The following is a 21,357-nucleotide window of genomic DNA, read 5'->3' as shown; positions in this document are numbered from 1 at the left end:
TGTTTTTCTGCGCCTTTCGGCACTTTGCCATTTTTCTAGGCCTCCTCGCCTTCAGAGCCTTTTTCCCGCCGCTTTTTTGCCACTTTTTTCGCCCTACCCCGCCCTCCTCCCGCCTCCCAGCTGACCCCGCCTCCCCGGCTACCCCTTAAATGGCGGTCGCGCGCAGCGGGCGCGCCGCTGGCGCGCCGAAGGCGCGCCTAAGGCAAGCCCGTCTGCGCCCGTCCGCGCCTGGACCGCGCACAGCGCCCGAACCCCTGGCCCCCGCGCCCCCCGCCTGACCTACGACTCCGCCACCCTCGTCAACCTCAACCCCGGCCGCACTCCGGGCTGCTACCGCGCCCCCCCCAAACGGACCCACGGACCCTTCACCTGCAGCAACTGTCACTTCACCTGCCTACGGACCAACACCGCTCCCGTCAAGAACGACTCCCCCGGAAGCAATCTCCACTGCATCCTGGTCAACACCCGATCCGTCCACAGGCACGCCATCGAACTGTGGAACCTCATCAACTCTACGAACCCGGACATCGCCTTCCTCACCGAGACCTGGATGAATCCCTCCTCGGCACCCGACATCGCCATAGCCATCCCCGACGGCTACAAAATCATCCGGAAAGACCGCACCAACCGCATCGGAGGAGGCATCGCCATCGCACACAAACTCCATCCGCATCTCAACCGACACCGACAACTCACTCCCCGACGCCGAACATCTCCACTTCACGATCCACAGCGACCCCAAGACCACCCTCAGAGGCACCCTCATGTACAGACCACCAGGACCCCGCACCAAGTTCAGCGAAGACATCGCAGACTTCGTCAACCCTCACGCACTCTCGTCCACCGACTACATCCTCCTAGGAGACCTCAACTTTCACCTGGAGAACCTCACCGACAACAACACCACCGCCTTACTGGACAATCTCACCAACCTGGGACTGAATCAGCTAGTCAACACCCCCACCCACTACGCCGGACACACGCTCGACCCCATCTTCTCCTCCAGCAAACACATCACCTTCAGCCACACCACCGAACTCACCTGGTCGGACCACAGCTGCGTCCACTTCATCTTCAAGAAGACCACTGTGCACCACCACACCCAGCAACCACCAAGAAGACACTGGAATCGTATCACCACGGATCAGCTCGCATCAACCCTTTCCCAGAACCGACCCACCAGCACCACCGACCCAAACGAAGCCGCCAACAACCTCACCAACTGGATCTCCGACTGCGCCAACCTCCTGGCCCCCCTGAAAACTCAAGCCAGCACCAACAACCACAAGAAAAACTCCTGGTTCACCCCCGACCTCAAGGACTCCAAGAAAGAATGCCGCGCCCGCGAGAAGACGTGGCGCCTCAACCAGACCGAAGAGAACATGTCAGCTCTCAAGGACGCCACCCGCCAACACCACCAACGCCTCCGCGCCGCACGAAAAACAGCCTACCGGATCAGACTTGACAACAACGCCCACAACAGCAAGGAACTATTTGGCATCGTCAAAGAGCTCTCCAACCCGGACGCAGAAAACAACTCCATCCCTCCATCACAGGACCTCTGCGACTCCCTCTCGACCTTCTTCCACCACAAGATCACCGACATATACAACAGCTTCCCGACCACCGACGCGAACCCCCCCCGGAACCCGCTACCGACATCGCCACCATCCTCACCTGGAGCCCAACCACCACCGAGGAGACCACCCGCGTCATGAACTCGATCCACTCCGGATCCCCATCGGACCCCTGCCCGCACCACATCTACAACAAAGCCGACGACATCATCGCACCGCACCTCCGAGATGTCATCAATGCCTCCCTCACCACCGCCACCTTCACGGAGAGCTGGAAACACGCAGAGTTCAACGCCCTCTTAAAGAAACCCACAGCAGACCCCACCGAACTCAAAAACTTCCGGCCCATCTCTCTCCTGCCGTTCCCCGCCAAAGTGATTGAGAAAATTGTCAACACTCAACTCACCAACGCCCTGGAAACCAACGACTCCCTCGACCCCACACAGTTTGGTTTCAGGACCAACCACAGCACCGAAACCGCCCTCATCGCAGCCACGGACAACATCAGAGCCCTGACCGACAAGGGTGAGACCATGGCCCTCGTACTCCTGGACCTCTCCGCAGCCTTCGACACGGTCTGCCACCGCACCCTGATACGACGCCTCAGCAACGCCGGCATCAGAGGCAAGGCCCTCGAATGGATCATCTCCTTCCTCTCCGGAAGGACTCAGAGTCCGCCTGCCCCCCTTCAGATCCACAGCCACGGAGATCATCTGCGGCGTACCTCAAGGATCCTCCCTCAGCCCCACTCTCTTCAACATCCACATGACCCCCCTGGCGAACATCGCACGCAAACACGGACTCGACCTAATATCATACGCCGACGACACCCAGCTCATCTTATCCCTCACAAACAACCCCACCTCAGCTAGGACCAGATTTCATGAAGGAATGAAGGAAGTGGCGAACTGGATGACAGACAGCCGCCTGAAACTGAACGCCGACAAGACGGAGGTCCTCATCCTCGGCCCCACCCCCACCGCATGGGACGACTCCTGGTGGCCCCCCGCCCTAGGCAGCACTCCCCAACCCACCGACCACGCACGCAACCTCAGCTTCATCCTGGACTCATCCCTCACCATGACCAGACAGGTGAACTCAGTGACCTCCGCATGCTTCAACACCCTACGCATGCTCCGCAAGATCTTCCGCTGGATCCCCACCGACACCAGGAAGACTGTCACCCACGCCCTCGTCACCAGTCGCTTGGACTACGGGAACATCCTGTACGCGGGCATCACCACCAAGCTGCTGAGGAAACTCCAACGGATCCAAAACGCTGCCGCAAGACTCATCCTGGACATCCCTCGCCACCACCACATCTCATGACACTTGAAAAAACTCCATTGGCTCCCCGTCAACAAGAGGATCACCTTCCGACTCCTCACCCACGCACACAAAGCCCTTCACAACCTCGGACCCAAACTCATCAACAACCGCGTCTCCTTCTACACTCCTCCGCGCACTCTACGATCTGCCGGACAGGCCCTGGCAGCCGTACCCCGCATCCGCAAAGCCACCGCCGGAGGAAGATCCTTCTCTTTCCTGGCAGCGAAGACCTGGAACTCTCTGCCCAGCCACCTTCGCGCCATACCTGAACACCTCTCCTTCAGAAGGCAGCTCAAGACCTGGCTCTTCAAGCACTGACCCCCCCCAGACCCCCAGCGCCTTGAGACCCTTTATGGGTGAGTAGCGCACTTTATAAATGCGAATGATTGATTGATACAGGATATAGTCAAATATAACCATTCCATGGGGACTAGGGCAGCTCATTATAAACTTCTTTATAACTAGTATCTTTACCCGGAGAAGCTTAAGAAACTCTTTTCTCAGACATAGGATAGATGTTGGCGTGGTTGTGGGATGTTGGGAGATTTTAGGTATATATGGTGGGACTGTCCTGTTATTAAGCCCTATTGGAGTGAAATTCTGTCACATTTAAAAGAGATTCTGGGATACCCTATTCCTACATCACAAGCCCATGTTCTATTGGGTCTGCGCGCTCCTGAGCTGCAACATCAAACACATGGGGATCGCTCTATCCTTTGGCTGGCATTGGGGGCAGCTAAGACGGTCCTAGCATCATACTGGAAGAAAAAGGATCCGCCCCCAATGACATTGTGGTATGCCAGACTTTGGCGTGGGCTTGCTATGGAGCGTTTAGCTGACAAACTGGATAACTCTAGAAGGAGCTTTGATTATATTTGGGACCCCCTGGTAAGGTTTCTGTCCAGGGGCGTCCCGCTTACTGCCTGTAGTCCACGATTTAGGGCACTGCATCTTTTCCATGTATAGGGCTCAGTCTATGTGGGCTAATTCAGGGGTGGAGTTTGGGAGATGTGTCCTGGAGCCTTCTGCACGTAATGCCTTCTGAACCCTAACCCCCGCTTGTATAACTTACATGGTAGGAATATGTTTCTTAAAGGATAAATGTCAAAGGATAAAAAAAGAGCGCAGCAGGAGATTAGGGGGCATATTTATACTCTGTGCCGGATTTGTTTTACACAAATCCAGCGCAAACTTAACTCCATATTTATACTTTGGCGCTAGACCCATCTAGCGTCAAAGTTATGGAGTGTGCGTCATTTCTTGTACGTGGAAACCTACCTTGCGCTAATGACATGCAAGGTAGGCGTTCCCCTGCAAAAAATGACACTAAGGCATTTGCGCCTTATTTATACTCCTGCGCCAAAATGACACACAGGAAGAGGTGGGCCTTATAAAATGGCGCTAATCCTGATTAGTGCCATTTTTTAACGCCTGAGTCAGGGCAGGCTTTAGAGGACCTGTGGGCTCATTTACATGGTCTCGGACCATGGAAGCAGTCCACAGGGACCCTTCCCTGCCCCCTGGGACACCCCCTGTCACCCTCACCCACCCCTGGAGGACACCTCTGGATGGGGGGACCCATCTACGGTAAGTAGAGGTAAGTATTTTATTTTTTAATTTTAAAGTGGCATAGGGGGCCTAACTTGGGCCCCCCTACATGCCACTGTGCCCAATGGCCATGCCCAGGGGACAGAAGTCCCCTGGCCATTGCCATTGGGCAGGGGACATGACTCCTGTCTTAGGTTGTGCGTCAAAAACTGACGCTAGTCAGGTTAGAGTCAACATTTTTTACGCTAACCTGACTTGCACCATTCATTCACGCACAACCCCCATTCTGGCCTACAGCTCCGCTGCCCGATTAGCGTAATTTATCTTGACGCTAACCAGGCCGCAGCGCCGGCTAGCGTCATTCCATAAATATATTGTCTGGCTGGTGCGTTGGAATGGCGGTAGCCGGCGTTATACTTTTTGACGTAAATTTGCTCTAGCGCAGATTTGCGTCAAAATGTAAAAATATGGGCCTAGATGTGTACAGTGAAAATCTTGTATGAAGAAAACAGGGCCCTACCTGATGTACAATACGCAAGGATTTAAATTGTATCCTTTTAGGCACCAGATGCCAGTAGAAGGAATTAAGAGCATCAGAGGATGGAAAAAAAGTGGAGATGAGACAGTGCTAGCTTGGCAGCCACTGTCTGAATAGGATATAGCCATTTCACCAGGTAGTCATGTGCACCAAGTAACAATGATTGGACCACCAGAGGACAGCAATGAAGTGGGAGGAGTGGTAAGATTTTGTGAGGGAGTCACACCAAAGCAAAGAAGGTGGAAGACAGCTTTTCCACATGTGAAGTAAACAAAAGATTTGTATCCAGAGATACTCTTACATTTCAAACTGCTCAAGAGGCCTCAGGAACAGGATTGCTGGCCATTGGCTAGAAATCAGATGGTAATGAGGTAAGTGGACTAGCTATTTAGCAGCAGAGAAACTCCATCTTCTCACTGTTGATTTTTTAGGGAGTTACCTCCTAGCCAAGAAGAGATGTCACATCAGCAGCTATGAAAGGCTTCTAGAGGCAAAGAGGAGGAATGATCAACTAACAAGATGTATCAATTTTGCACCTGAAGATGTCACCCACCAATGGGCTGCTGGCTTGCTTATTTGGTTCTGTCAACAAATAGTAAAGAGTGCGGTACCACTTAATAGAGAGCCCAACGTGCCCATGGGCTGCCACTGCTCAAATATATCGTAGTGAGACTAATCACAATTAAGGCTGCAACTAACTCGGCTGAGCACCTGCCCACAACCAGTCCACAGTGCTGTTTGAACTATTCATGAGTCATTTGCAATTGAAACGAAAAAGTTGTGATGTGTAATACTGATTTTATAGCCTAATGCTAACCAGGCCTCAACTAGGCGTCGGCACAATCTTTTTAAATATAGCTGCCGACTTTATAATCATTGTGTGTTTTTATTTCTCATTAACATAGCACACAGCAAAATGTGCGCTGCTTATTTTGTATGGCAAGTTGTTCTTGAAGCTCTGTTTAGAGGAAGCCTTTATTACTTTCCAAGACTCTTTCTGGTAGCACACTGTATTGCATTCACTCACGACTCATTTCTATTGTTTATGTCCCTAGTTTGTTCTGATACCTCTGGATGACATTAGTTCACAACGGGAGTCAATATTCCAGATGTTTTAAAGACTGAAATGTGATTTGTCAAAATAATTACATATTTGCTCGCACGGTGCTGATATTGCAGTTTCCATCATTGTCTGTTGCGAAATTGGCAAAATAAATTCTCAGGCTTGGGGGTGAGCCAGTGATTTTGTAGTTTCTACTCGGTATGCTGTCCGATTCTGTTTTGATTTGCTGCACTTTTGGAACTTAGTGTATTTTTTCATATTTTGCTTGATGCTGTAGTTTGATTGAACTCTGAGATCCTTCATGCCAGTTGATTGCCATGTCTTTTGACTGCTTCAATGAGATTTGCATTTTTCATTTTTCTGTATTGTACTTTAATATTGTAATAACCTTCATGGTTTTCTAAAATTACTGATCTCAAAGTCACTTTTTGACTCATTCTTCAGTAGTGACTGCATTTTGAAATGCTGTGTTGAGTCTTCAGTTTAGGGACATACTGTCTCATCTATTCTTGAGTTTAACACTGTCTCCCCACCATGTGGCTGTCATTTTGACTATCCTGTAGATTATCTAGGAGAGAGTGACCACATAGCAAAGGTGGGAGGGTGCAACCACATCCACCACCTACCTGGAACTGTTGAGAGCAACATGCATTTAAACTACTGAGTTAGCCTGCACTAGGGGACAGGAGGCACAAACGTTCACAGTCCAGTTTGCAAACTGCTGGAGACTATTCTTTGTTATGTTATGAATATATCACCCTTGAAGGTATCCAGGAGGCAGAGTAACAGCTTAGGTTTGTTGGTGCTCACAGATGATCATCTAGGTCTTCAGCTTCTTGAGGAAGTTGAGGAGTGGAGTGGTGGTTCAGATATGAAGAGGGAATTTGTTCCAGCTTTTCATTGCAATGAAGGAGAAAGCACAACCTCTTGTTTTGCTTCTGCAGATGCTGAGGATTCGTGCAAGGCACAGAGAAGCCATTTGGAGGGTTGGTAGAGTTAGAGTCGGTACTTGAGGTAGGTTGGTTGTGTTTTGTGGAGAGCTTTGTAGTTATGGGTGAGGAGGTTGAATTTGCTGCATTTTTGGATTGGTAGCCAATGCAGTTCTGTGAAGCAGGGTTTGATATGTGCCCTTTTGGGGATGTCTAAGATGAGTCTGGCAGTGGTGCTCTGGATGTTTTGAAGTCCTTGAGTGAGGTGGCTGGAGATGCTGACCTATAGTGCATTACCATAGTAATGTCTGCTGGTGATGAAGCAACTCTCTTTCTATTTGCTACCTTTATTTGTTTTAGGCAGTCTAGCTTGGATTAGTCCCTTCTGTGGAGTATAGCCTGTTTAGCACTGCTCCTTCTATTCTTCTATGAATATTAATTTTCTGTAAACAGCCCTTGAAATGTAATTCTTATCTTGTCACATTTGATGTGCATTCAAAGACAGAGGTCAAATGTCAGGCTCTATCTTCCGAGGGCACTTGGGGCCTGACTTATGAAAAGTTAGCGCCACCTTTATGTCATTTTTTGATGCAAAAGGGGCGCAAACTTACAAAATCTAATTATATTTTGTAAGTTTGCGCAACTTTTTCGTCAAAAAATTAAATAAAGGGGGCGCTAATTTTTAATAAATCAGGTCCGTGGTGTTTACCTTTCTTTTTCTGACTTCAGAGGAAAACGATTTGTGTGAAAATCATGATTGGTACTGGGTTGTGCTGGAGGAAGGCTGAACAGTGTTATTTTTTATGACACTCTACTCCCCTCTATGCTATGCCACTCTGCTCTATGCCACTCCACACCACTCTACTCCACTCTCCTCTACTCTATACCACTCCACTCTACACCACTCTATGCCCCTATACTCCATTCCACCCCATGCGTCTCCACTCCACGTCACTCCACTCTGTGCCACTCCACGACACTCTACTTCACCACACTCTATGCCACTCTACACCATTCCATTCCACTCTACTCCAATCTATGCCACTCGTCACTCTACGACACACCACAATACTTCACTCATTGACACTTTACTCCATTTTACTGTACGACACTCTACTCCACTCTGAGCCACCCCACTCAACAACATTTTACACCACTCTATGCCACTCCTTCCTACGACACTCAACTCTATGGCACTACACACCACTCCACTGTTCAACACTCTACTCTATGACACACTGTCATTCTTCAAACCTCTATGGTACTCTATGCCACTTTACTCCTGTCTATGCCACTCCACGTCACTCCACACTATGCCACTTCACTCTATGACACTCTATGACACTTGACTTTACTCTACTCTATGCTACCCCTTTTAACTAGAGCATTCCACTCCTTGGCACTCAACTCTACGCCACTCAAAAACACTTTGCTCCACTCTATGACACTCCACAACACTTCACTCTATGCTATGCCAATCTTTGCCACTCTTCTCTAGGTCCCTCCACTCTACGGCACTCCACGATATGACAATGGACGCCATTCTACTCCACTCCGCTTTACGCCACTCTACTCCTCTGTCTGCCACTCCACTCTACTCCACTCCACGACAGTCTACACCCATCCACTCAGCTCTACTCCATTTCACAATATGCTACTCCACTCTACATCACTCAGCTCCACTCTACACCACTCGACTCCACTCTATAGCACACTACTCTACAACACTTCACTCTACGTCCCTCTCCTCCATGACACTCTACTGCACGCCACTTCACTCAACACTACTCTACCCCACTCCATGCCACTCCACTGTACTCCACTCTATGCCACTCCATGATCCTTTACGACCCTTTCCTCTACACTCCATTCTACAACCCTCCTCTCGACTCTACGCTATGTCATTCTATACCATGCCACTCTAGAACCCTCCATGCCACTCTAGGCCACTCCACTCTATTACCCTCTACTCCATGACATTTTATTCCACTCTACACCCCTCTTTCCTATGACACTCTGTGACACTCTTCTCCACTCTCTGTCCCTCCACTTCATACTGCATCACTGTCTGACACTCTACTCAACAACACACCACGATGCTCCATGCCACTCTACATCACTCCATGGCACTCCACTCTATGCTACGCCATTCCATTCCACTCTACCCCACTCCACAACACTATATGTCATTCCATTCTACGCCACTCTACATCACTCTCCTCTATGCTGCTAACCTTTAGTCATGCTGAACAGCAGCCATACTGGTTTACAACACAGCTAAGACGCATTGACAAAGCCAACAGCCATTGCATAGGTGTGACCTATTGGCTTTGCCAATGCTTGTTTGAAATAGCATCATTCATATGGATAATATTTATATTTGTTATTCAAACACTCTGGGACAGCCTGGTTTCCTTATGTAACAAGCATTTGCAATGCAATAGGTCTTGCATTAGCGAGATTTAGAGCTGTTGGCGTTGTAAATGATAATGACTATCTCGAATTTGGGACCTTATAAATATTTAACCATGCAGCACATTAAACCTTTATCAGAAATAAACTGTGTTTGTGCATTCCTTCAAACGCTCGGCATTAGACTGTAATAGTCTGAACAGCTCCTACAGAGCACCACAGTAAAAATAGCACTTGGAAGAAACATGGTCACATAACCATATATTCACCTCACAGAGGGCATAATCACATAAAAAAGAATGATAAAGAACATTGCAATGTAACCATATATTTAGCCCCTTGAGGGCAAAGTGTATTACACATTTTCAGGTCTAGCAGGTCTTTTAAATATCATTGAACTGTGGAATCTGTGGCAGAAGGAAGCAGTGCCGCAGGTCGTGGTTAGATGTCCCTGTAGAGTCAGCAGCAGAAGGTGCAGTTCCACTGGCCGTGGTTAGATGTCCCTGTGGAGCCAAAAGCACTCAGAACACTGCCAGAACTTCTTCTGATGTCAGAAGCTCAGAATGTTCCCAAAACCTGGAAACTGCTGGAGAAGTACCAGGTTCTCAGTGATATGGCTGAAATATTTAGCCATGTCCCACATTAAACCTTTATCAGAAATAAACTGTGTTTTTGCATTCCTTCATACACTTGGCATTATACTGTAATGGTCCGAACAGCCCCTACAGAGCACCACATTAAAATAACATTCGGAAGAAACGTAACATGGTCATGTAACCATATAGTCACCTTCTAGAGGGCATAATCACATGAAAAAAGGATGACAAAGAACCTTTATCAGAAACAAACTGTGTTTGTACATTAGCAGAAGGTGCAATGCCACTGGTTGTGGCTAGATGTACCTGTGGCGCCAACTGAGTTAGTAGTGCTTTCGGGCGATAACCATCCTTCATCCCTTGGAGAGCATAGTGCTTTACACATTTTCAGGTCAAGCAAGGATGTCAGAATATTATTACAAACAAGGCACTTATAACACAAACTCCTATTATCTGTAAAAACAAAAGTTCCAGCTATAAGAGAGTTTAAATTTGCATTGCATGGTGGAAGAGGTTATGTTTTAGTGTGACCCACAAGATGGCCTGGACAGAAAGGGAACATTGTTCTGAATGTTTTGGTATTGGTCCCTTTGTCCTAGTACCACCACAAGCTGACTCATGGGCAAACATACGTTGTAAAAGGAATGCCTACAAAGCATTATAGGGTGAGTTTCCCCGAGTGCAGTAAATATTGTAGAATCAGCTCTCCCGCTGTGCAGGGAGAGCCGCTGTTGAGGAGTCATTCTTGGGTCAATTTAATGCTTTATAAAAAATGTACAAAACACACGTATGACACAACTACTTGTAATTACTGATAATGTAAAGACCAAGTGAAGGGCAAACGTGGAAAATGAACCACGAGCATGAACACAAGTGCTTACTGACAAACCTGAGAGGCAGGAAACAAAGAAAAATAGTCCATCCAAACAACAGAAAAACAATCCAGGCGTAGTTAAACTGTACTTGGCTCATGCTCCTCAGCCAAGTACAGGAAGTGACAAATTAGCTGCTAAACCAGTTAGGAGGCAGCAAAACAAGAGCAACACTGCCTTCAACCTATTGTAAGCGGCAGGCGGGAGCAAAGTCCTATTCTCCATACAACAAGTCTTGCAGCGCTGTGTAGGCGCGACCTAAAAAAGAATTACTTTGATGTGTTTTTATATCTTTTATATCTTGAATTTGCACAGCTTTGAAGAAATAATTATTTTTAACAAGCATCTAATGAGAAGAACCTTATGTAAGTCAAGGGGGGTGCTTGGGGTGATAAACCCCCCTAATAAATGTATTATGAAATAAATAGTTGGGTACAGGTGATCGGTATTGTGAGGTTTTTGTCAGATTTGTCAGATTTCATTTGGGATTTTTACATACACATGCAGACAAAAACACACACACTCATTTACCTCTGTTTTAAAGCGCTTAAATAATGGTTAGTTTACAAAAAAGTTAGTTTTAAGCACCCCTCACAATACGTGCTCTTCTCCCTTCTTACTGCTCCTTAAGCTCCTGCCATGCTTCACATATTACATACTTTAATCAGCATGATTGTTGAGAAATCTGAGGCTCACACTCCCATAATCTTACTAACCAATCTGGGTCCCTGATGGAAGTGCGAATGTTTTATGTATTTCAACGACCTGCAGAAGTTTGTTTCAATGAGAAAAACACTGGAATTGCATAGGTTAGATTTTCCTTTATTTGAAAAACATACTACCTGACCAAAAATTATTTTGTGTCCTGTACAGCTTTATGGGCTGTTTCTAGCAATTGTCTTTGATAACAGTCAGGTCACAAAAGATGTTACAGCTGTAGTTTTCTGATGCGAGGGTACAAACACTCAGCACTATATTTCTAATCCGGATGATGGCGAGCCTGAAGGGAAATGGGGAGATTTCTAGTAGAGCTGAAGAGCCAAACACATTTCAGACAGTTCTTCTTCCCATTCAGGGACAGCAGCCTCCTCCTGACAAATATTACATAAGCCCCAGTCGGACTGAAATCTCACCCTCTTTCCGTTACCAACAGGCAGTCTAGTTTGGCTATGTAACATTCATTGTCAACGCCAACAGGTTGGCTTTAGCAGGGATGCATCTTTGTTGCAAACCCCTACCTTACAAATTTAAAGGTTATAAGTAATAAAACTAAAATTGCTACATTCTAGAGGAGGTGAGTGTTAGACCTGGCATCCTTGGTGTGGTCTCCCCTAAACTTTTTGCCTTCAAACCTCCCATTTTTTCTGACTTCATTTTGGTGGCCTTAGGATTCTGTGCACTTTACCAGTGCTAAAGTGCTTGTGCTCTTGTCCTAAGACATGGTAACGTTGGCATATACCCAATTGGCATATTTAATTTACTTATAAGCCCCTAGTAAAGTGCACTACATGTGTCCAGGGTCTGTAATTTAAATGCTGCTAGTGAGCCTGCAGCACTGATTGTGCCTCCCGCTTAAGTAGCCCTTTAAAGTTCTCTCAGGCCTGCCATTGCAGAGCCTGTGTTTGCAGTTTTAAACTGCCATTTCGACCTAGCAAAACAAATCTTTTGCCAGGCCTAAACGTTCCTTTTTAATTCATAGGTCACTCGTAGGTAGGCCATGGACAGCCCAGAGACAAGGTACAGTGCACTTAAAAAGTAGGACATGTACGTTTTAGTTTTACTTGTGCTGGTGGTGAAAAACTCTTACGTTCGTTTTTCACCAGTGCAAGGCCTGTCTCTCCCAAAAGTTAACATTGGAATTGCCTTATGACACTTTATATGTGTAACTTCCAACTGGGAAGAGATAACCCCTTTGAGTTTCGTGTCTCTGGAATCACAATTTAAAATCCTAACTTATGGCCAAGTCAGGTTTTAAAATGCAAAAACTGAAAAGACCACTTTTAGAAAATTGGCATTTTCTTTCCTTAGCCATTTGGTACCTGCAGCCAGCCAGTCTCTGGTCACCTGACTGGGTGTAATTGGCAGGTGGGCTTTGTGTATTCCTCCTAAACAGCTACACAATGGGAGCTTAGCTGTGGCTTGATGGGCCATCCTGAGCAGGATAGAAGGGAGGAGCTGGCACAGACTCACTTACACCTGAATAGGATGCGTCCTATCCCCACACAAAGTGCTGCATACCTCCTGTAGTTAGTCTGGAGCCAGGGCAGGACCTCTGTGCACTTCAAGAACTGGGTATAAGAACTGATCCTCGGAAACCACCACTTCAGTACACTTCTGGACCTGTGGATACTCTGCTAGGAAGAAGGACTGCTGTACTGCTGATGTGCTGCCACCTTGCTGGACTGTACTCTGCTGGACTCCTGCTTTGCTGACCTGTTGCCTGCTGCCCTCCTGTCTGTGAGTGAGGAGGACTGGACCTGCATCTCTCCAACCCAGAATCCAGAGTGACTCCAAGGGCTAGTTGGCTGGCCTCCTGAACGGAAGTCTCAGGGAAATAAAAGACTTCCAAGCCCCCTGATGCACATGGACTCTACCCTACCAAGTCGTGCCACCCTCACCCTGGACCCTTGGAAGTGGGCCTAAGATGTTTCCCAGCAGAACCGATGCATCCTCTCTGCTAAATGGCGTATTCCTCAGTAGAACCGATGCATGGCCTAGGCTGCCCGACTTATCCTCGACACCAGCCTTCACATCACAAGCCCGGTCAATAGGATCCTTGATGTCGATGCACTAGGACCTTGCACCACAGCCTCACCACGTCTCGGAACCAATGGATCACAACCGCTGTGCAACCGCTGAGCGACGCATCTTCAGCTTGGATCCACATAATGCTCTGCAACCAGGATTAAGGTACTTTGTTCAGCAGGCCTAAGTGGGTCCCTGTAGCAGACTCCCTCTCCATGGTGGTCGGCCTGAACTTTTGGCGCAACCTGATATCCCTGGTTGGCGCTTGTTGGAAATGGCCTTTCTGCAGGGTCACCCCCAAACCTTTGGCCTTCCTCCTTCTCTTTTTCTGACCTCATTTTTGCTGGCTTTAGGACTCTGCACACCACTGCTAATCAGTGCTAAAGTGCATATGCTCTCTCCTTAAAACATGGTGACATTGGCTCATACCCAATTGGCTTATTTAATTTACTTGTAAGTCCCTAGTCAAGTGCACTACATGTGCCCAGGGCCTGTGAATTAAATGCTACTAGTGGGCTGCAGTACTGCTTGTGCCCCCCACATAAGTAGCCCTCTAACCATGTCTCAGGCCTGCCATGGCAGGGCCTGTGTGTGCAGTTTCACTGCCACTTCGACATTTAAAAGTAATGGCCAAGCCTTAAACTCCCCTTTTTTGTACATATAAGTCACCCCTAAGGTAGGCCCTAGGTAGCTGTTAGAAATGGGGTCTCTAGTTGGCAGTCGGTTTGCACCCTGTCCAAGTAGGGACCCTCACTCTAGTCAGGATAAGGGAGATACCCGCTCAGATAACCCCTGCTCACCCCCTTGGTAGCTTGGCACAAGCAGTCCGGCTTATCTCAGAAGCAATGTGTAAAGCATTTGCACATAACACACAGTAATAAGTGAAAACACTATAAACGGACACCACACCAGTTTTAGAAAAATAGCCAATATTTATCTATATAAAACAAGACCAACTATGATAAAAATCCAACATACAGTAATAAAAATATGAATTCTGCAAGATTTACTCAAAAGTACAGTTCCTTGAGGTCGATAGCTCCACTTGGGGATATCATGGTGTCGGGATCAACAAAACCAACAGTTCAGGCTGGCTGTGGCGTTGCGGGCCAGCTCCGGTGTTGGAACGACCCACAAATAGTACCTTGGATTTGCAGGGTGTTGTGATCCTCGCGGTGAGCTCCAGAGAGTGGCGTCGCTGACGTTGCAGTGTCAGTGCAGGAGTCGTCGGGCCCTTGAGGTCACACACGTTGCGGATTGAACTCCAGGCTGATGAAGTCAGGTGCGCCGGTGTGGATGGCGTCGGGGCTGCGGTGCGAAGCGAGACGATGCGACGTGCAGTGCCTACAGGTCACGGTGCAGGCAGCGGCATGGTGACAGCGTCCAGCGGCATCAGTGAGACCAGGGCTGTGGTGTGAAGCAGTGTGACGTGCGCTGTCCACAGGTCAAAGGTGCAGGCAGCGTCGTCCTCGTTGCTGAAGCGCTGTCATTGGTAGGCCCAAGCCAGCGGTGGGGGATGGGATGGTGCTTCGTGACCTCCACAAGCGGTGTCCACAGGCCATGGTGCAGGCAGAATGCCTGGTGACAACACATGAGTTGATGATGCTGACGTCGTGGACCGGGGCTGCATGCGGGTTGGGACGGTGCTTCGTGTACCTCACGAGCGGTGTCCACAGGCCACGGTGCAGACAGTGGTGCCAGTGTCAGCAGGAGCGGCGTTGTCAGGGATGCCCAGGCAGCGGTGTGAGCAGGCGATGCTGGAGTGCAGGGCCCACAGGTCACGGTACGGGCAGCAGCTCGGTGAAGTCCTCCAATGTCAGCATCGGGGAGACCAGGGTCGCGGTGCGAATCAGGGTGATGCGACTCCGTGTGGCGTCGGCAGGTCGCGGTGCAGGCCTGTGGCATCGTTGCCGGCGTTGCGGTGGTTTCTCCTCCTGAACAGCACAACACACACAGTTCCCAGTGCTGCAGGTCAAGGAAACTGAAGCCTTTGGTGTCCCTGAGACTTCCAACAGGAGGCAAGCTCTACTCCAAGGCCTTTGAGAATTTTCTCAAGCAGGACACACAGCAAAGTTCCCCCTTTGCACTCTTTTCAGACAGAAGCAGCAACTGCAGGCCAGTCCAGCAAAGCAACACAACAAAGGGACAGTACTCCTCCTTCAGCTCTTCAGCTCTTCTCCTGGGTAGAGGTTCCTCTTGATTCCAGAAAAATTCTAAAATTCTGGGGTTTTGGGTCTTCTTCTTATACCCAGTTCTGCCTTTGAAGTTGGCAAACGTCAAAGCAAAGTCTCAAGTGCTTGCAAGATCCTTCCTTGTCCAGGCCAGGCCCCAGCCACTCACCAGGGGGTCGGAGACGGCATTGTGTGAGGGCAGGCACAGTCCTTTAGGTATGAGTGACCACTCCTCCCCTCCCCTCCAGCACAGATATGCAGGCTACACCCAGCCCCCTTTGTGTCACTGTCTAGAGGAGAGGTGTGAACAGCCCATCTGTCAAACTGACCCAGACGGGGAATCCACAAACAGGCAGAGTCACAGAATGGATTAAGGAAGAAAATGCCTAATATCTAAAAGTGTCATTTTCAAACTAACAATCTAAAAACCAACTTCACTAAAATGTGTATTTTTAAATTGTGAGTTTAGAGACCCTAAACTCCACATTTGTATCTGCCCTCAAAGGGAATCTGTGCTTTAAGGTTATTTAAAGGCAGCCCCCATGTTAACCTATAAAAGAGATAGGCCTTACACAGTGAAAACCGAATTTGGCAGTATTTCACTGTTAGGACATATAAAACACACTAGTATTTGTCCTATCTTAAACATACACTGCACAATGCCCAGCGGCTACCTAGGGCCTAACTTAGGGGTGCCTTACATGTAGTAAAAGGGAAGGTTGAGGCCTGGCAGGTGGGTACACTTGCCAAGCCGAATTGGCAGGTTAAAACTGCACACACAGACACTGCAATGGCAGGTCTGAGTTATGTTTACAGGGCTACTAATGTGGGTGGCACAACCAGTGCTGCAGGCCCATTAGTAGCATTTGATTTACAGGCCCTGGGCACCTCTAGTGCACTTTACTAGGGACTTACCAGTAAATAAAATATGCCAATCATGGATTAACCAATCAACAGAACACTTTACACAGAGAGCATATGCACTTTAGCACTGGTTAGCAGTGGCAAAGTGCCCAGAGTCCTAAAGCCAACAAAAACAGGTCAGAAAAAATAGGCGGAAGGAGTCAAAAGACTGGGGATGACCCTGCAAAAAGGGTCATTTCCAACAGTAGCCCATAGGGCAGGGTGCTATGGAGGTAAAAGGCAGGACAGGAACATGTGTGTTCTAAATGTCCTGGTAGTGTAAAACTCCTAAATTCGTTTTACACTGCTGTGAGGCCTGCTCCTTTCATAGGATAGCATTAGGGCTACCCTCATATACTGTTTGAGTGGTAGATTCTGATCTGAAAGGAGTAACCAGGTCATATTTAGTATGGCCAGATTGGTAATAGAAAATCCTGCTTAATGGTGAAGTTGGATTTAATATTGCTATTCTAGAAATGCCACTTTTAGAAAGTGAGCATTTCTCTACACTTAAATCCTTCTGTGCCTTCCAATCCACGTCTGGCTAGGTTAGTTGACAGCTCCCTTGTGCATTTCACTCAGACAACCCCAACCACAGGATACTCAGTCACACTTGCACACATCTGCATACTGAATGGGTCTTCCTGGGCTGGGAGGGTGAAGGGCCTGATACTTACATGTGAAAGGACAGTGGCCTGCCCTCACACAATGGACTGCCACACCCCCTACTGGGACCCTGGTAGACAAGATGGAACTGAAAGTGGGCCTTGTGCACTTCTAAGCCACTCTTTGAAGTCTGCACCACTTCAAAGGCACATTTGGGTATTTAAGCAGGGTCCCTGACCCAACCAACTCAGACATTTCTGGACAAGATACCACTGGAGAAGAAACCCTGAACCAGAACCTGCAACCTGCTGAGAGGAACTGCCTGGCTGCCCAAAGGACTCACCTGACTGCTTCTCTGCAAAGGACTGCTGCCCTGCTGTTGCCCTGCTGCCTTGCTGTCCTTTGGCACTGCTGAGAAGTGCTCTCCAAGGTCTTGGATAGAGCTTGCCTCCTATTTCTTGAAGTCTCAGGACCAAAAAGACTTCATCTCTGCAAAGAACTACTTGTGCGGCGGAAATCGACGCACAGCCGGCAAGAAATTACATACAGCCTGCATTGCAGTGAGAAAATCACTGCATGCCGAATTGGAACGACGCAGCCTGACTTTCGGAAGAGGAGATCGATGCAGCACCAGCACTGCGACCGGAACTTCGATGCACGGCACACTGGATCGACGCACAGCCGACCTGGAACGACGCAGACCGACTTCCTGAGAGGAATTGACGCAGCGCCTGCCGCGCGGCAGAAATTTCCACGTAAACCCCCACCGGATTGACACACCCCCAGTTACTTCGTCCTGCGCACCCAGGATTTTAATGCAACATCCTGGGGCATCCGAAAACCCCGCAACCCGAAGAGGATCCCAGTCTACGTGTCGGAAATCGCCGGAAAGCCTGCCCTGCGTGAAAACTCAGCGACGTATTGTCTGTGTGCACCGGAAAAATCGACGCACACCTCCCCGTTTTCCATGCATCTCCTCCTCTGCGGTCCCTTGCTGAGAATTTGACCGCAAACCAGGTACTTTGTGCTTGCAAGAGACTTTAAACACTAAAGACACTTTATATCATTTTTACAGTGATATCCAAACGTATACTTATTGATTCTTGATCGTTTTGACCTGCATTTAACCAGATAAATATTATATATTTTTCTAAACACTGTGTGGTGAATTTTTGTGGTGTTATACTGCATTATTGCATGATTTATTGCACAAATACTTTACACATTGCCTTCTAAGTTAAGCCTGACTGCTCAGTGCCAAGCTACGAGAGGGTGGGCACAGGATAATTTGGATTGTGTGTAACTTACCCTGACTAGAGTGAGGGTCATTGCTTGGACAGTGGGTAACCTGACTGCCAACCAAATAATATCTAACAGCCTTATGCTTTTAGGCACTATACCACAGTGTAAAAATTCATACCTCAAGTTCTACTGATAGGATTTTTGTTGTTTTGGTTTTGTTTTATCTGTTAAATTAAGTTCTATGTTTCTAACCGGGTGTAGGATCTTTTTTATGTGGTGTCTTAACTGTTTTACTGTTTCAAGTGTTGCAAAAATATATTACACATTGCCTTCAAGTTAAGCGAGACTGCTCTGTGCCAAGCTGCTAGAGGATGGGGGTTAATATGATGTTTGCTTCTGCCTTAGGCTGACAAGAATTATTGTTTCTGCTTGACCAGGGCTCACACCCCAGTCACCCAACAACCCACTTTCTCACAGGGAGAGTATGCCTATTTGGAAATTAAGGTAAAAAATTAAGCATCACAGCACTTGTCCCACCATCATTTGTCCACTTGCTCTGGCAATTAAGTACATTTCTTTGGGCAGATGTACACATGTGATCAGTAAAGCTGTTGTCACTCAAAGCACAATACAGCTAATGGCTGAAGGGACATGGCAAATTAACCAACGATGCATACTGTTATTAGCAAAAACAAAATCTGAATGGCACTTACAGACCAATGGATAAAGTGGGCTGACACAAGCCCCTGTATGAAAGTATATATATTTATTTATATTTTTTATTACGGCTGTCTGTAGGCCGCACCTAGAAATTGTTACTTTCAATCAAAATAAAAGTTCCACAGGTAATTTAAATCATTATTCCATTTACAGTCAGGATCACTTGTGCAATTATGGCTTCAAAAGTGCTTTTATAATAAATGTAAGTAATATTACACTATTCATGCTTCTCTGCTGCCTCCAATGAAATCACACCTGATGAAGTAGTGTTATTTGTTTATGGGTATTGTTAATGTTTATTGCAGGTTTTCTCTTAGAACCCAAGCTCTCTGTTCAGAAATACACAGAGTTGGGAAGTGGAGAGATGGCGGTGTGCGAAGTTTCCAATCTTGCCGAATCTGATAGTTTACTGATCAACATGTACCTTCAGAAAGAAAAACTGAGCACTACACAAACCAGGGAAGGTGACAAGGAGATTGCACAAACAACACTAAGCTTTGATAAAGCTGGAAACTACAATGTGAGTTGCACGGCCAGTAATGACAAAGGCTCTAAAACAACAAGTTCCATCATTACAGTATATAGTAAGTAGACCTTGCATATTCCTCTGTTCATTATCCTCTCAATCAGCATTACAGTTCATTTATTACTAAATAGCTGCATTACTAACTAATATTTTTGTAGAGGCTTTTTGGCCTGATAGCATTTTGGTTCTAAAAGGTATTGTTTAACGTAGCCATGTTACAGGTGGAACGCTCAAGAGGGTAAATGCCAGAATATCATTGTCAAGAATATCGCCTAACATGAATACTGTGTCTTTAATATTGTTTATAAATCTATTGCTCACAAAATCAATAAAGTGGGAGACAGAGAAGCATAAAGGTGTTCACTCCGCTTCCTAATGCAATCCTAGAAAATTAAAAGGGGAGTGCAACCACACCATTCTAGATTCCAGAGTCTCATAAAGATGATTTTGGAGACCCTCACCCACTAGTTTCTATCAGTGGTGCATATGATATCCATGGATGTACTTTTAGCTAATTGCATCATCATCGGGTCTCCTACCTGGGCGTGGGTTAGTCCAGGTAGGTAACACCTCCACCAGGAGGGAGAGTTTCTGGGTATAGACATTTGGTGGGATCTACAAGGGTAGTTAAAATAACCTCCTATACCAAAAAAATGCCACTTTAATAAAACAGGGATCGGGTAACATTAAAAAAGCAAAGGGTAAATGTACTTACCAATAACTTTATAAAGTTCCATAAGGCAGTGTCATTGATGTGAACACTGGAATCTGATAATCATAGATCCTGAAGAAAGCCTACCAAGCTACCTAGGCGTAAGATGGCTGAAATATGTAGACCACCTTTGTGAGCTGTGAAAGATTTATTGCATCTCCCAAATACATCCCTTTGTTTTTTTTAACCTTAACCCCCATCCCTGTTTTATTGAAGAGGGATTTTTTTGGGATAGGAAGTAATTTTACCTACCTTTGCAGAACCACTCCTTTTGATTTTCTTTAAAACTATTGCTCCATTTGGTGAAAATCTTCTATTATTAAATCCAATTAGGTGATTTTTTGGTAAACAATTTGTAGGAGCGATATTTATGTCAGATGATAATCTGACAATATCCTGGTACGACACCCATGAAGAGGGCCAGTCAACGCTTAAGGAAGGTAGTCTGAAATCCAGATCATGGCGCTTTAATCCACTACTAGACCCTACCTGTCCCTTTATCTTACTCTTGCAGGTTCCGGCTTTCTTTCTTTGTGACGGTTTTCCCGTCTTTCTCTTTTTTCTGTCTTTCTGATTTGTGTGTTTTTCCTTCTCCCTGGAAATGTCTGATGTGGAACAATAAGAGCCGATTGCCCTACCAGCAACCCCACCGGCTCGAATTAAGCACTGGGCCCAGTACACACTTGGCATTTAATCACATTTTAATAGTTACCTAATTCCTATATACTTTTCATTAGGAAAACTGCTGAGGGAATGTCGTTACGTTTCTGAATCATTTTAAGTGTGATTGCTTTAACTCGATCATTACAAATTTAAAATGTCCAATAAGGAGCTGACATAGAGCTCCTCATGTCAGACTTATGATCTT

The 21,357-nt window shown here is 47.0% G+C and overlaps 1 protein-coding gene across 1 annotated transcript in view; it reads left to right on the top strand.

The window, feature by feature from the left end:
* LOC138292940 (intercellular adhesion molecule 5-like) overlaps positions 1-21,357 on the top strand; it is a 191,756-nt gene that overhangs the window by 86,991 nt on the left and 83,408 nt on the right. Inside the window, exon 2 of the mRNA XM_069231828.1 lies at positions 19,557-19,835. Coding sequence (XP_069087929.1) covers positions 19,557-19,835 — 279 coding nt within the window. The remainder of the gene's footprint in view (positions 1-19,556; positions 19,836-21,357) is intronic.

Source organism: Pleurodeles waltl, chromosome 4_2 (assembly GCF_031143425.1).
Source record: "Pleurodeles waltl isolate 20211129_DDA chromosome 4_2, aPleWal1.hap1.20221129, whole genome shotgun sequence".
Taxonomy (NCBI): Eukaryota; Metazoa; Chordata; class Amphibia; order Caudata; family Salamandridae; genus Pleurodeles; species Pleurodeles waltl.
This window is presented reverse-complemented; position numbering and strand designations above follow the sequence as displayed.